The sequence below is a fragment of the Panthera onca genome, chromosome D4 (assembly GCF_046562875.1).
Source record: "Panthera onca isolate mPanOnc1 chromosome D4, mPanOnc1 haplotype 2, whole genome shotgun sequence".
Lineage (NCBI taxonomy): Eukaryota > Metazoa > Chordata > Mammalia > Carnivora > Felidae > Panthera > Panthera onca.
In genome coordinates, this window is record NC_138351.1 from 87,938,570 (window position 1) to 87,952,083 (window position 13,514).

At 57.6% G+C, this 13,514-nt stretch overlaps 1 protein-coding gene across 3 annotated transcripts in view; it reads left to right on the plus strand.

The window, feature by feature from the left end:
• Window positions 1-13,514, plus strand: part of LRRC8A (leucine rich repeat containing 8 VRAC subunit A) — a 31,204-nt gene that overhangs the window by 14,697 nt on the left and 2,993 nt on the right. For 2 of the 3 annotated variants that reach the window (XM_060608410.3, XM_060608411.3), the window contains one exon: window positions 6,882-9,046. The exons of the other annotated variant lie outside the window; for it this stretch is intronic. In XM_060608410.3, coding sequence (XP_060464393.1) covers window positions 6,890-9,046 — 2,157 coding nt within the window. In that variant the 5' untranslated portion in view covers window positions 6,882-6,889. The remainder of the gene's footprint in view (window positions 1-6,881; window positions 9,047-13,514) is intronic. 3 annotated transcript variants of the gene reach the window in all.

The window sequence follows — 13,514 nt, forward strand, 5'->3', positions numbered from 1 at the left end:
CTACTCTTTGCAGGTAGCATACTTCTGACGTTTTTCCTCTTATCAAGTCATTGGGTGTCTTGCTCTAACAAGTTTTCATTCTTTCATAGCGTTTTATCATCTGATCATTTAATGAGTCTTTAACCAGTCACCCAGTAATGGGCATCTGGGTTGTTTCCAATTTTCCCAGGGCATAAATAACACTCTGATGAACATTCCTGTGACTGACTTTTGTCCTGCTCTTTCGCAGACAACTGCCATCCTTCCTCCTACGGCCTCCTTCCTGAGCTCCACCCAGATCGGCAGGTCTTGTCTCCACTGCTGTATTCTGGGCTCTGCACAAGGGCCCCCGGATGAGTCTGGGCTGGCCTTTGTCCTGCAGGACTCCTAGCCTCCCTGGCCCCCGGCCCCTGGGTGGCCTCTTGCCCACTGCCTCCGAAGCTTTACTTGGGTGCAGCCATTGGTCTCCCACTTCACTGGTGGATGTTAACCCCTGACTTCTAGGAGGGCACAGTCTGTAGCTCAGAGTGAGGCCTCCATTCTGGAAAAGAAGTATTCAGCCCAGAGCTCAGAGGACAGCAAGGCACATTGCCTTTTTGTCTTTTCTCAGTTCCCTGAGTTCAACCCGTTCATCTTTGTCCTCTATTCAGGATCCTTTCCAAATTCTCCATCTCCTGGGGCAAAGACCTGACCTGATCTGACCCAATTCCCCACTGCCCTCCCCAAACTGCCCTCCCAGAACTTCAAAAGAACACCTGATCCCCACATGAGAACTGATTTTCTTTTTCTTCTTCTTTTTTTTAAGGCTCTGTTTCTTTTGAACTCTACTGTTTTATCAATCACAAAGATAATGCATGCTGGTAAAAAATTAGTTTCTTTTAATTCTGTTTCTTATTCCCTCTCGGAGAGGGAGCCCCTCCCCACGGTGCAGGGACTGTGGGTCAAGGGTTTATCAGAATGAGATTATATTTATTTATTTTTCTGGATCTTGCTTTTTTTCCAAAATGGTATTACATACACAGCTACTTCGTTCCATTGAAAAGGTCGCATCCTCGTTCCCGCCCACGCGGGCCAGGCCCCGCCCACAGTGGTCCAGGCCCGCCCACCGTGGGCCAGGCCCCACCCACCGGTGTCTCTTTGCCTGGTATCTGCCAGCCCTCTGGGTGGTTTTCCTCCTTCCATTTCCTTCCTTTGTGCTCCTGTTCTGTGCACTTTTCAGCCACCCCTGACTGTCTGTTGAAGTCGGGGTTGCTCTGGGGGGCCAGGCCCATGTCTGGTTTAGCCGTATCCCACAGATGGGGGCGCACTGAGGCTCAGAGACATGAAGGCGCCTGCCCAGGGTCACTCCACCACTCAGGACAGAGCCCAGACTAGCCCGGCCATCCCTCCAGCTCTAAGCTCACAGCATGTAGCTTGGGGCTTGCTCTCCACCTGACCGATGGGCCATACACAGGCAGTTTGGGAAAACTCATTTCAGTGACTTCTGATAGTCCTGAGAGCTTGGCAGGGCATCTGTGTCCCCCACCCCACCCCCCATTTTATGGCTGGGGAAACCAACGTGCCACGAGGGAAAGGAGTCCTGGCTCCTGGACACACTGCTCCCTCCCTGCTGGCTGCAGGCAGGGGTGGCCAGGACAAGGGGGTGTTTGGTGGCATCGGCGGCTCTAGAGCCAAGCCTTGCTGGCTGACCTCAGGGTGGGCCACAGACAGTGTGAAAGGAGGTGCCCAAGGCAGGCACAGGCCTGGGATCACATGCCCCTCGGTCCCTTGACCACCTTTTACAAGATGTGGGCATATCCACGACAGAGTCTCTGCCCCCTTTGGGACAGGGAAACAGGCCATGGGGGAGACAAGCTATTCCAGACCCCTGCCCGGAGGCGATGCAAGCTGGGGAGGGGCTCAGTGCAGGGAGGGGATGAACACACTGCCTGCAGGAACCGGCCTGGGCGGAGTGCTTTCTGTAACCGGAAACGAGATCCCCACTTCCTTGAACCCGCTCCCTTTCCCTGTGGCGCCCTCCTGAGCACGGGGGTCTGCTTCCAGGTGGGATCTGCTCCACCCGGGTGGCCCCCTGGAGCTGCTGCAGGGCCGGGCTCCACTGTGGATCTGGCTCTGAAGGTGGCCTCTGTCACTTACAGCCAGGGTGAAGTTGGGCCAGTGGCTTCTCTCTCTGAGCCTCAGTTTCCCTATCTGTAAAATGGTTGTGGGCAATATCCTTCAGCCTTAAAAGGGAAAGGAATTCTGACCCGTGCTAAGACACGGATGAACTTTGAGGGCCCTGTATTAAATGGAATACGGCAGACACAAAGAGACGAATCTTGCTGCACGGCTCCCTTCACGAAGCACCTGGGATAGTCAGCTTTATAGAGACGGAAAGTAGCATAGCATGGCGGTTGCCAGGGGCTGGGGGAGGGGGCAGCGGGGAGTTGGTGTTGAATGGGGACAGAGCAGACCCATGGTGGTGGTGGTGGCTGTACGACAATGGCAGTGTATTTAATGCCACTGAATGACATACCTAAAAATGGTTAAAACAGTCAGTTCTATGTTATGTGTATATGACCACAGTGAAATTTGGAGAAAAAGAAATGGGTGTGGTGGTGGGGGGACGGTGCCTGACTGGCTCAGTCGGTAGAGCGTGGCTCTTGATCTCAGGGTCATGAGTTTAAGTCCCACGTTGGGTGTAGAGCTCACTTAAAAAAAAGAAAAAAAAAATGGGTGCTGGAACTATGTGCTCGTCCTGGACTTGGCCCTGAGTCTTTAGTTTGGGAACAGGAGCTGCCCCTGTGGATGTTCAGTGCTCTTGAGTCACTGACTCGTGGGGCGGGTCCCTGCACTGGAGATCCCTACCTGGGGCGGGGTGGGGTGTGAGGGGCTCTGTCTCCTTCCCAGGGGCCCTCGGGGTTGGGCGGAGCCTCCGCTCCCTCCCTGTCAGGATGTGCAGCCCTGCCCACATCCACCTGAAACTCGCTGCTGCCCTCCCTCCCCGCCATGCCCGGGCCCTGCCCTTCCCTGCGTCCCACTCCTGCCCCGTCCTCTCGGGCCCTCTCTTGAGACCCGCTGATTTTATTGAGCACCTACTATGTGCCAAAGACTCCTGCCCTGAAGGAGCAAGACGAGGAGGTGCCTGAACCTCCTGCCTGCCCCCCCCCCACTCTGCGCTAAGCACTGTAAAAGCGTGAAATTCTGTGGACGCTTTCCAGCAGCCCTGTGAGGTGTCTGTGCAGAACCTGAGGCCCAAAGCCAGCAAGGACCTTGCCCAAGGTCCTGCAGCGAGATCGAGGCTGGCAGATCTCAGCTCAGCCTTCTTGGCCACCGGCTTGCCCGCCCTCAGCCTCAGCAAGAGCTGCTTGGGAGTGGGCTGCCCCTACCACCTAGCTGTTGGTTGTCGGGGGCCCCTGGGGCGGGCGCCCCTCCTTCGCATCCCTGGGGACTAAAGCCTGGGGTTTGGTGCCTGCACCTCCTTTCCAGATTTCTTCCAAAACCCCAGCAGAGAGGGGCAGTGCCTTGTCCAGAGTTCCACAGTGAGCTGGTGGCAGAGGTGAGGCAGAAATAGGGTGCAGCTAGAGGGTCACCCCCACGGGGCCGGGCCTGCACCGAACTCCCAGCCAGGGCCCCTGGCTCTGCACCCTGAGACTCCACGAGGCTCTTCTCAGCAGGGAGGCGGCATCTGTGTCTCCCACCACTGCCCACGAGCTCCCACTGGACACAGAGGCCCCTGAGGCGTGGACACACCTTGGGCACTTTCATCGTCCCCAGAAGGCTGAGCCAAGGGCTGGATGGCAGCGAGTTCAGGATGTGCTTGAGACCAGGTGTTTGGGGTCAGGGGCAAGCTAAGAGCCAGACATACCGGTCTGGAATGGCCTGGGCTGTTTCCTCCCTCTGCCGGCCTCCAGTTCCCTCACCTGTAAACGGCGCTGTGCACTGTTCCCACCTCAGAAGTCGGGAAGCCACATGTGCAAAGCCCTAGGACGGCAGGGCCCAGAGGCCACTCCTCACCGTGAGACCGGGTGTCCCCACTAGGCTGGCACACCCACCTCCCTCCAAAACTGTGAGTTTGCAACCACATCCTGCCTGGTCATAAACTGCACCGCCCCCAGCGTCTAGCGTCCTGCCGTGGCCGGGCCGGCTGGTGCACGCCCTCGGGCGCTCGGTCTCGGCCCCTCCTCCCTTCCCGTCCCCAGCCTTTGGGTGCCTGCCTGGATGTGGGCTTGGGGAACTGGCGAGGGAGGGACGAGTATCCGGGTCTCTTTCAGCTGGAGGCTGGCTGTGTGATTCAGCGAGCCCTCCCCGGGGTGCCCCCTCCCCAGGAGTGTGGGCGGTTTAAGGAGCCAGCCAGTCATTAGAGGCCCAGGCCTTCTCGCCAGGAGGGCTGACCCCTGGGCTGGAGCTGGTGGCCCAGGGAGGGTGGTGGTGTCTACTGGCCCCGTGGTGACCTGAGTTCTGGGAACCCCAGGGGGGCAGGGAAGCTGGACTCCCGGGTGTGGCCTCTTGGCATGGTCACGCTGACAGCAAGCCCGTGCAGCAGTGACGACCCAAGTGGGGAGGCGGAGGGACAGGCCTGGGTTCAGTCCCAGTTCTGCCCTGAGTCGTAGAGTGTCCGTGGCAGGTGACTTCACTTCCCTGAGCTCAGTTCCCCCGTCTGTGGAACGAGGCCAAAGACAGGCCTGCGCGTGGGCATCGAAGGGATTCCGTGGTGTGGGCTAGCCCAGTGCCTGGCACACGTCCATCTGAGTGCCCCGATTCCCTCTCAGAGTCCTGGGTTGCTTTCTTCCTGTCCTTCCCACCCATCCCGGTGCGCCCTGGAAAGACAGGATGGAACACATTTGGCGTTTGCAGGGAGGCCCGTTTTATGAATGTTTCATTACCGTGGTCATCATTAACATTACCAACAGTTAGAATGAGGGGGGCAGTCCCGTAGTCCGGGCACCCTGGTTCCTCTCCCAAGAGAAACAGACCAGTCTGTCAAAATACAAGTACTTAAACCTTGGTTTAAAGTCTAGATTCTAGGGGCACCTGGGTGGCTCAGTCAGTCGAATGCCAGACTTCGGCTCAGGTCATGATCTCATGGCGCATGAGATCGAGCCCCGTGTTGGGCTCCTTGCTGACAGTGTGGAGTCTGCTTGGGGTTCTCTCTTCCTTTCCCTTTCTTTCTGCCTCTCTCTCTCTTTCAAAATAAGTAAACTTAAAAAAAAAAAAAATCTAGTTGGGGCTCCTGGGTGGCTCAGTCGGTTAAGCGTCCCACTTCGGCTCAGGTCACGATCTCACAGTTCGGGAGTTCGAGCCCCGCGTCGGGCTCTGTGCTGACAGCTCGGAGCCTGGAGCCTGTTTCAGATTCTGTGTCTCCCTCTCTCTCTCTGACCCTCCCCCATTCATGCTCTGTCTCTCTCTGTCTCAAAAAAAAAAAATTTTTTTTTTTTTAAATCTAGATTCTACATTGGAAAATAGGGAGTAAAATAAAATTCACAATTTTATTTTAAAAAATATGCACAGAAAGGACTGGAAGGTTATTACGCATTGAAAAGTTAACAGTAGGCAGCCCTGGCGGTGTTCTTACAAGGGATTTCTTTTTTTGTGTTTATGCTTTTTTATATTTCCCCAAGCGTTCTCTGGTGAACATAGAGTACTTTTTAAAATTTCGTTACAGTCTTGCAGACCAGTAGTTGTAAGGGCAGTGTATCTTGGCAGGGTGATTGCAGACAGCCCAAGCACAGGATTCCTTTCGCACCTTCATTTTGTTGCACTCCTCCTGTATGTCACTGGCTGGATTTCCTGAAGGTGGCTTCTTACGCAGTATTCCCCAAACTTGGCCGATCGTTAGTGTCACCAAAGTCAAGTGTAAGCTCTACCTGAGACCTGCCGAATTGAACTCTCCAGGGAGATAATATGCTGCTATTTTTAATTTCCTTATACACACACATGTAGATGCACACAGCCAGAGATAATAATAATAATAATAATAATAATAATAATAATAATAATAATTGTGATATCATCCAGCATGCGGCGGCGATCGGTCTTGTTTTCTTGTCTTCTCTCTGCTTGGCCGCACCCCCTACTCTGTGTGTGTGTGTGTGTGTGTGTGTGTGTGTAAGAAAGACTCCCTTCAGGATCCAGTAGGGACATAATTACATGCATCCTCATAGAATTTTTTTGAATTTCCCTATTTGTCTTACAAAAGTGAGTTCATGGGCACGTGGGTGGCATAGTCGGTGAAGCGTCCGACCCTTGGTTTCAGCTCAGGTCACGGTCTTACTGAGTTCGAGCCCTTCACTGGGCTCTGTGCTGACAATGCAGAGCCTGCTTGGGATTCTCTCTCTTCTCTCTCTCTCTCTCTCTGTCTCTCCCTCTCTCTCCGGCCCTCCCCTGCTCACGCTGTCTCTGTCTCTCTCAAAAATAGATAAATAAACTTAAAAGAAAAAAGTGAGTTCACATCAAGCCCCCTCTTCTACATTGGGATTTCTCACACTTGGAGGAAACCTCTTCGGGTCACTGGGGCAGCATCACGGCCCTGGTTCCAAGTGAACGGGGAGTTTTCAGCAAGCCCCTCTGGTCAGTCTGATCGTGAATAGGATGCAGCCCGGGGACAGGAATTCCCAAATGGTCCTGCTGGAATGCAGGGAGAGGCCACCTTAGCCATCTGTCGGCGCGGGTCCCGACCTCAGCTCTTGGTCTTCACGTCTGCTAAGTCCGGAGGCCACCTGCCTTCCCCTGTGCTGGTGTCCCGGCCGCCTGGTGGCCACATAGTTCTGGACAGAGGCTGATCGGTGGGCCACCCTGTGCGTGGCAAGGCTGTGACTCCCAGCCCGACTCAAGGTGGAATGTTGGACGATGGGTGCGCCGTCTCCCGGGTCCCAGACAGCCAGGCCGCCCTGTGGTAACCCCCTCCTGTGGGTCCCTTTCAGGTTGCACCATGATTCCAGTGACAGAGCTCCGCTACTTTGCGGACACGCAGCCAGCCTACCGGATCCTGAAGCCATGGTGGGACGTGTTCACCGACTACATCTCCATTGTCATGCTGATGATCGCGGTCTTTGGGGGCACACTGCAGGTCACCCAGGACAAGATGATCTGCCTGCCTTGTAAGTGGGTCACCAAGGACTCCTGCAACGACTCCTTCCGGGGCTGGGCAGCCCCTGGCCCAGAGCCCACCTACCCCAACTCCACGGTCCTGCCGACCCCCGGCGCAGGCCCCACGGGCATCAAGTACGACCTGGACCGGCACCAGTACAACTACGTGGACGCCGTGTGCTACGAGAACCGCCTGCACTGGTTCGCCAAGTACTTCCCCTACCTGGTGCTCCTGCACACTCTCATCTTCCTGGCCTGCAGCAACTTCTGGTTCAAGTTTCCGCGCACGAGCTCGAAGCTGGAGCACTTCGTGTCTATCCTGCTCAAGTGCTTCGACTCGCCTTGGACCACACGCGCCCTGTCCGAGACGGTGGTGGAAGAGAGCGACCCCAAGCCGGCCTTCAGCAAGATGAACGGCTCCATGGACAAGAAGTCGTCGACGGTCAGCGAAGACGTGGAGGCCACCGTGCCCATGCTGCAGCGGACCAAGTCCCGGATCGAGCAGGGCATCGTGGACCGCTCGGAGACGGGCGTGCTGGACAAGAAGGAGGGCGAGCAGGCCAAGGCGCTGTTCGAGAAGGTGAAGAAGTTCCGCACCCACGTGGAGGAGGGGGACATCGTGTACCGCCTCTACATGCGGCAGACCATCATCAAGGTGGTCAAGTTCGTCCTCATCATCTGCTACACCGTCTACTACGTGCACAACATCAAGTTCGACGTGGACTGCACCGTGGACATCGAGAGCCTGACGGGCTACCGCACCTACCGCTGTGCCCACCCGCTGGCCACGCTCTTCAAGATCCTGGCGTCCTTCTACATCAGCCTGGTCATCTTCTACGGCCTCATCTGCATGTACACGCTGTGGTGGATGCTGCGGCGCTCCCTCAAGAAGTACTCGTTCGAGTCCATCCGCGAGGAGAGCAGCTACAGCGACATCCCCGACGTCAAGAACGACTTCGCCTTCATGCTCCACCTCATCGACCAGTACGACCCGCTCTACTCGAAGCGCTTCGCCGTCTTCCTGTCGGAGGTGAGCGAGAACAAGCTGCGGCAGCTGAACCTCAACAACGAGTGGACGCTGGAGAAGCTGCGGCAGCGGCTCACCAAGAACGCGCAGGACAAGCTGGAGCTGCACCTGTTCATGCTCAGCGGCATCCCCGACACCGTGTTCGACCTGGTGGAGCTGGAGGTGCTGAAGCTGGAGCTGATCCCGGACGTGACCATCCCGCCCAGCATCGCCCAGCTCACGGGCCTCAAGGAGCTGTGGCTGTACCACACGGCGGCCAAGATCGAGGCGCCCGCCCTGGCCTTCCTGCGCGAGAACCTGCGGGCCCTGCACATCAAGTTCACGGACATCAAGGAGATCCCGCTGTGGATCTACAGCCTGAAGACCCTGGAGGAGCTGCACCTGACGGGCAACCTGAGCGCGGAGAACAACCGCTACATCGTCATCGACGGGCTGCGCGAGCTCAAGCGTCTCAAGGTGCTGCGGCTCAAGAGCAACCTGACCAAGCTGCCCCAGGTGGTCACCGACGTGGGCGTGCACCTGCAGAAGCTGTCCATCAACAACGAGGGCACCAAGCTCATCGTCCTCAACAGCCTCAAGAAGATGGTGAACCTGACCGAGCTGGAGCTGATCCGCTGCGACCTGGAGCGGATCCCGCACTCCATCTTCAGCCTCCACAACCTGCAGGAGATCGACCTCAAGGACAACAACCTCAAGACCATCGAGGAGATCATCAGCTTCCAGCACCTGCACCGCCTCACCTGCCTTAAGCTGTGGTACAACCACATCGCCTACATCCCCATCCAGATCGGCAACCTCACCAACCTCGAGCGCCTCTATCTGAACCGCAACAAGATCGAGAAGATCCCCACCCAGCTCTTCTACTGCCGCAAGCTGCGCTACCTGGACCTCAGCCACAACAACCTGACCTTCCTCCCCGCCGATATCGGCCTCCTGCAGAACCTCCAGAACTTGGCGGTCACGGCCAACCGGGTGAGTGGCTTGGCCGTGGCTCCGCGGGGGGCCCGGCGGAGGCCTTTGGCGGAGGAGGGGGAGGTGTTCAGGAGGCTCGGTGTCTCGGGGTGGTCGGGATGGCCTGAGGCTCCTGGGTTGGCGGTCCTCCCCCGCCCCCGTGGTTCCCAGAAGCACCCGGGAGGAGCTTGTTGGGAATACAGATTCCCGGGCCCCGGGCCAGTCCTGCCGACCTGGGCTTGGGAGCCTGTCTTTGCCATAGGATGCTGCAGAGTCCTTCTGTCGGGAGGGCTGGTGTGGTAAGGGGGGGGTGGGGGGGGGGGGTCTGTCCCTGAAGGGACCCGGGGCACGTTCCTTATAGGCAGGGGTGTGCTGGGGCAGGAGGTCCGAGGGCTGGGTTGTGGGAGGCAGGACCCGGCCTGGAGCTGGCTCTAGATCGCATTTGGAGTCGAGGGGCCAATCTGGATCCACTGGAGACAGAAACCGTGGGTGGCTGGTGCTCACCGAGGCGAAACCGGGTGGTTTCTGCAACTCTTTGCACTGCTCACACCCTTCCCCCTCTGTGTTTTGGGGTGGTAGAGGGCACAGTCGGGCTTGTCGCCACCTGCCTTTTTGGAGAGGAAGTTGTACAAACCATTTCAGGCCAGCAGTGTGGGAGGCGATGCCCTGGAGGGCTACAAGTCGTTGGTAGCCCTGCGTGCTAGCCCCTCGCCTGCCCAGGGAAGCCCCCCACCCAAGGGCCCCTTCTCAGAGGCAGGCGGGTGGAGTTGAGGGCAGGGTGCTCCTGTGGCCCTGTGGTCAGGTCTCTGTAGTGCAGGCAAAGCCACAGCCTCTGGAAGGACCTCCCCCTGCCCGCCCCTCCTGCGCACCTGCAGGAGGGGTGACACATTCCTGGTCTCCGCTTTCAGGGTAGAGACTGGCAGTGAGGCAGGTGGTGGTGGGAGCCCCAGGCCAGGAGTGCAGACTCTGGAGACCTGGTTCGGACACCATCCCTGCGCCGCCCTGCGGCCAGGGGCACAAAGCGGCCCACCCTTTGCAGGGCACGAAGCTCCCGGCAGGAGCTCTCTCATTTCAGGCAGTCCCTGAAATGCCCCTGCCCCAGGAAAGGACACACCTTCTCCAGTGTCACTCAGATTGAAGGGTCTGGGTCCCCCTCTCCTCCATCCTAAGCCTCTCTCAGTACAAACCAACCTGACGCTTCCATAGATCAGGGGTGGTGACAAGTCCTGTCTTCCTCCCCCAAATCATGACTGAGCGTACAAGGGCGAAGGTCACGTCCCAGGTTGCCTCACTGGAGAATCTGCCCCCATGGCCTGGGACAGGCCACTGATCAGGAAAATTGGACCTCTGGGCAGAAGCCACATTTGGGCAGCACCAGACAGACCCCAACACTTCCTTTAATACGTGGAGGGGGACCAAGCGGCTCCCCCAGAGCACAGTGTGGGGCCAGATTGCCCCTGGAATTGGGTCCACTAAGGCATCTCACAACCCTTTGTCTGGGGGGTGGCGTGGGGCAGCTTGCTGGGCCCTCCTTCCTGATGGAGGGTGCAGCAGACGTCCAGCCTGGCTCGAAGTTCCATCCGCTAACCCCCGCTGCTCACCCCTAACAGGCCTATTAGGTCGTGCCTGTTGGCTGAGGTCACCCCTCAGGAAAGGAGCTGGCGACAGGCAGACAGGCACGCTGTTGCTGTCCCGAGGAAGGAGACCCTCTGCAGCCCTATTTAGCACACTGTTTAATCACATCCTGTCTCCGCCCCTGGAATGCCAGAGGCCTCTGTAAAAAAATTCACTTGGGCAGGATCCTTGTCAGGCCCATCCTTTCAAGCTGGAGCCCCTCTCCTCCTCCTTTGTGAGCACCCCCCGCCCCTGGGGCTGCAGGTGGACAGGGAGGGGTGGGTGTGACCTGGCTCAGGCCCTTAGCTGCTCTTTTCCCAGGTTTAAACTCGTGTGAATAGACACGGAAAACTGGTGTTCATCTGTCCACAAATCCATTTATTCATTCTTTCATTGATTTGGTAAATGCTTTTCAAGCACTCCTAGCATGGGACAAGGTGCTGGGGACACAGGGACGAACAAGGCCCGCTGGCTGCCCATCTGGAGCTTCCTGGGCACACACGGGAGCGGCCTCAACCCAGATTTAGGTCAGGAGGGCCTCATGGAGGAAGGGACATCTCACCTGGCCCTGAGGACGAGGAGGAGTCCGCCAGATGAAGAGGAAAGGGGAGAGTCCAGTAGGTTCTGTCCATGGGGGAGGAGCAGCCTGGGGCCAGGATTGGTAGGAGAGTCCTGTTCTTCTTCCTTGTCTCCATCAGATCGTCCCTGTGCCCCTTGTCTGGTGACGTGGGTCTTGGCACACAGGAAATGTTTACCAGATACTGGTTGATTGAGTGCATGAAGGAACGACCTAACTTACAACTGGGAGAGACTGATCTTGCTGCAGTATGAGGCTGTGGGTTTGAGGGACAAGATGAGCGAGGTCAAGAGCTGGCAGAAAACCCAGGCGCAGCCACCGGCGGGGGACGCGGGGTGACAGAGGCTGCTGCGGGTGGAGAGACATTGGCGGCAGAATCCGCAGGATGGGGCTGGATCGGATGCGGGACAAGGGGAGAGCTCCCAGTGACTCTGGGTTTCTCACTTGGCTGCCTGGGAAGATGGGCCATTGAAACGGGATGTAGAGGGAGTCACTGGTTTTCAGAGAGGAGAGCGTATGTCCCGTGTTGAGGGTCTGGCGCCCCTGGGACATCCGAGGGATGTTCATGTTGAGTCAGCCTGAAGCCCAGGGAATCCGCCCTGTGCCCACCCAGGCTCCTGCGTGAAGACGGGTCCTTGTCGAGATCACTGGGGAGAAGATGGAGGGAGAGAGGAGTCTGGCTCAAGCCTTTGGGGTGGAAGCGAAAGAGACCAGGCAGGAGAGTGTGGGCTTACGGCACGCGGGACAGTGGGGTGAAAGAATGGGTTCAGGTCCAACGGATTAGGAGGGACTGTTGGTGACTCTGGCCGGATAGTTTCAGGGGTGGACAGGGGCAGAAGCTGGATCACAGTGAAGCAAGAGACAGTGTTTGTCCAGATGGTTTGCTGGGAGGGGTGGAGGGCCATGGAGCAACCCCAGAGGCTTCTGGGAGGGGCTTTTTTTCAAAGACTGGCGGGACTTGAGGGCCCCTCAGTGCTGATAGTGGAGCCACTGAGGTCCCTGGGCCATAGGAGAGGGCAGGATCGGGGTGATGGGAAAGGACCTCGACCCTTCAGCAGCTGAGTGACACCTCGGGAAGAAGGACAGGCCCAAAGGACAGGGGTGGCTGTGGCGGGGCGCCAAGCCACTGGAGGGACCTTCCCTTTTTTCTGTGGGACGTGGAGAGAGCTCACTGGATGGGGCAGGGGTGCTCCGGGGACGCGGTGTTTTAGGGAGGCAGTTCTGCACGTGAACCCCAGCTGTGCCACTCACTGGGCCAGGCCTCTCACGCTTCCCTGACCGTTGAGTCGTCAGAAGAGGCCACTGTGGTGGAGAGCGGGCTCTCTGGGGGGCTCAGGCCCCGCCCCCAGTCCTGCCAGAGCCCACTTCCCATCATCCCTCTGACCGTCATGTCCCTCAGCGTCAGTCCTGCTCACCTGGAAGCCACCTTGGCCCCATCCCTGACCGCTGGGCACAACGGGGGCTGGTTTGGGAGGCCTGGGGCAGGAGTCTCTTTTAAAACATCCTCAGACACAGAACACTGAAGGCGACATGCGTTTCCAGTCCTACCCTTTCATTATACAGAGGGGGAAACTGACGCACAGGGAGGGAAAGGGACTTGCCCAGGGCTACACTGGCAGGGAGCGCCATATTTGGCACAATGGGAGCACAGCACAGGCTCCAATCAGAGGAAGCCAGGCTTACTCACATCCTCTCTTGACCTTTCTGGCTGTGTAGTCTCGGACACGTTGCATTTCGCCTCTCCAGGCCTCAGCAGGACAATGGGGATGGGGACAGAGCAGCCTCAGAGAGGTTACTCAACAGTCTTTCCGTCGTCCTCACGCAGGATCGAGTGGGGTGCCTCCTGCCCCTCGTACCTGAAGGAGGTTGTTTTGGCAAAAACAGGTTCAGTAAGAACCGTGTTTATAGCTGATTCCTCACAGAAGGGCAGGGAGGAAGGTGGCATTTGTGCGGCCTTTCCTATGCACCTAGAGACACAGCAGGTCCCCATGTGGGCTCCACCGTTTGTTCCTTGCTCCACCGATGGTGTGGACGGATAGCAGAGGGTCATGGGTTTGAGCCCCACATCAGGCTCCCCGCTGTCAATGTGGAGCCTGATTTGGATCCTCTGTCCTCCGCCCTCTGCCGCTCCCCTGCTTGGGCCCTCGCTCGCTCTCTCTCTCTCTCTCTCTCTCTCAAAAACAAATAAACATTAAAAAAAAAAAAGTACCAGTGCTCTGATCGAGCCTGGTGTGTAGAAAGTTGCATGTGGGCATTGCCCATTATTCAGATTTTGCAAAATAGGAGGGGAATGGCCTA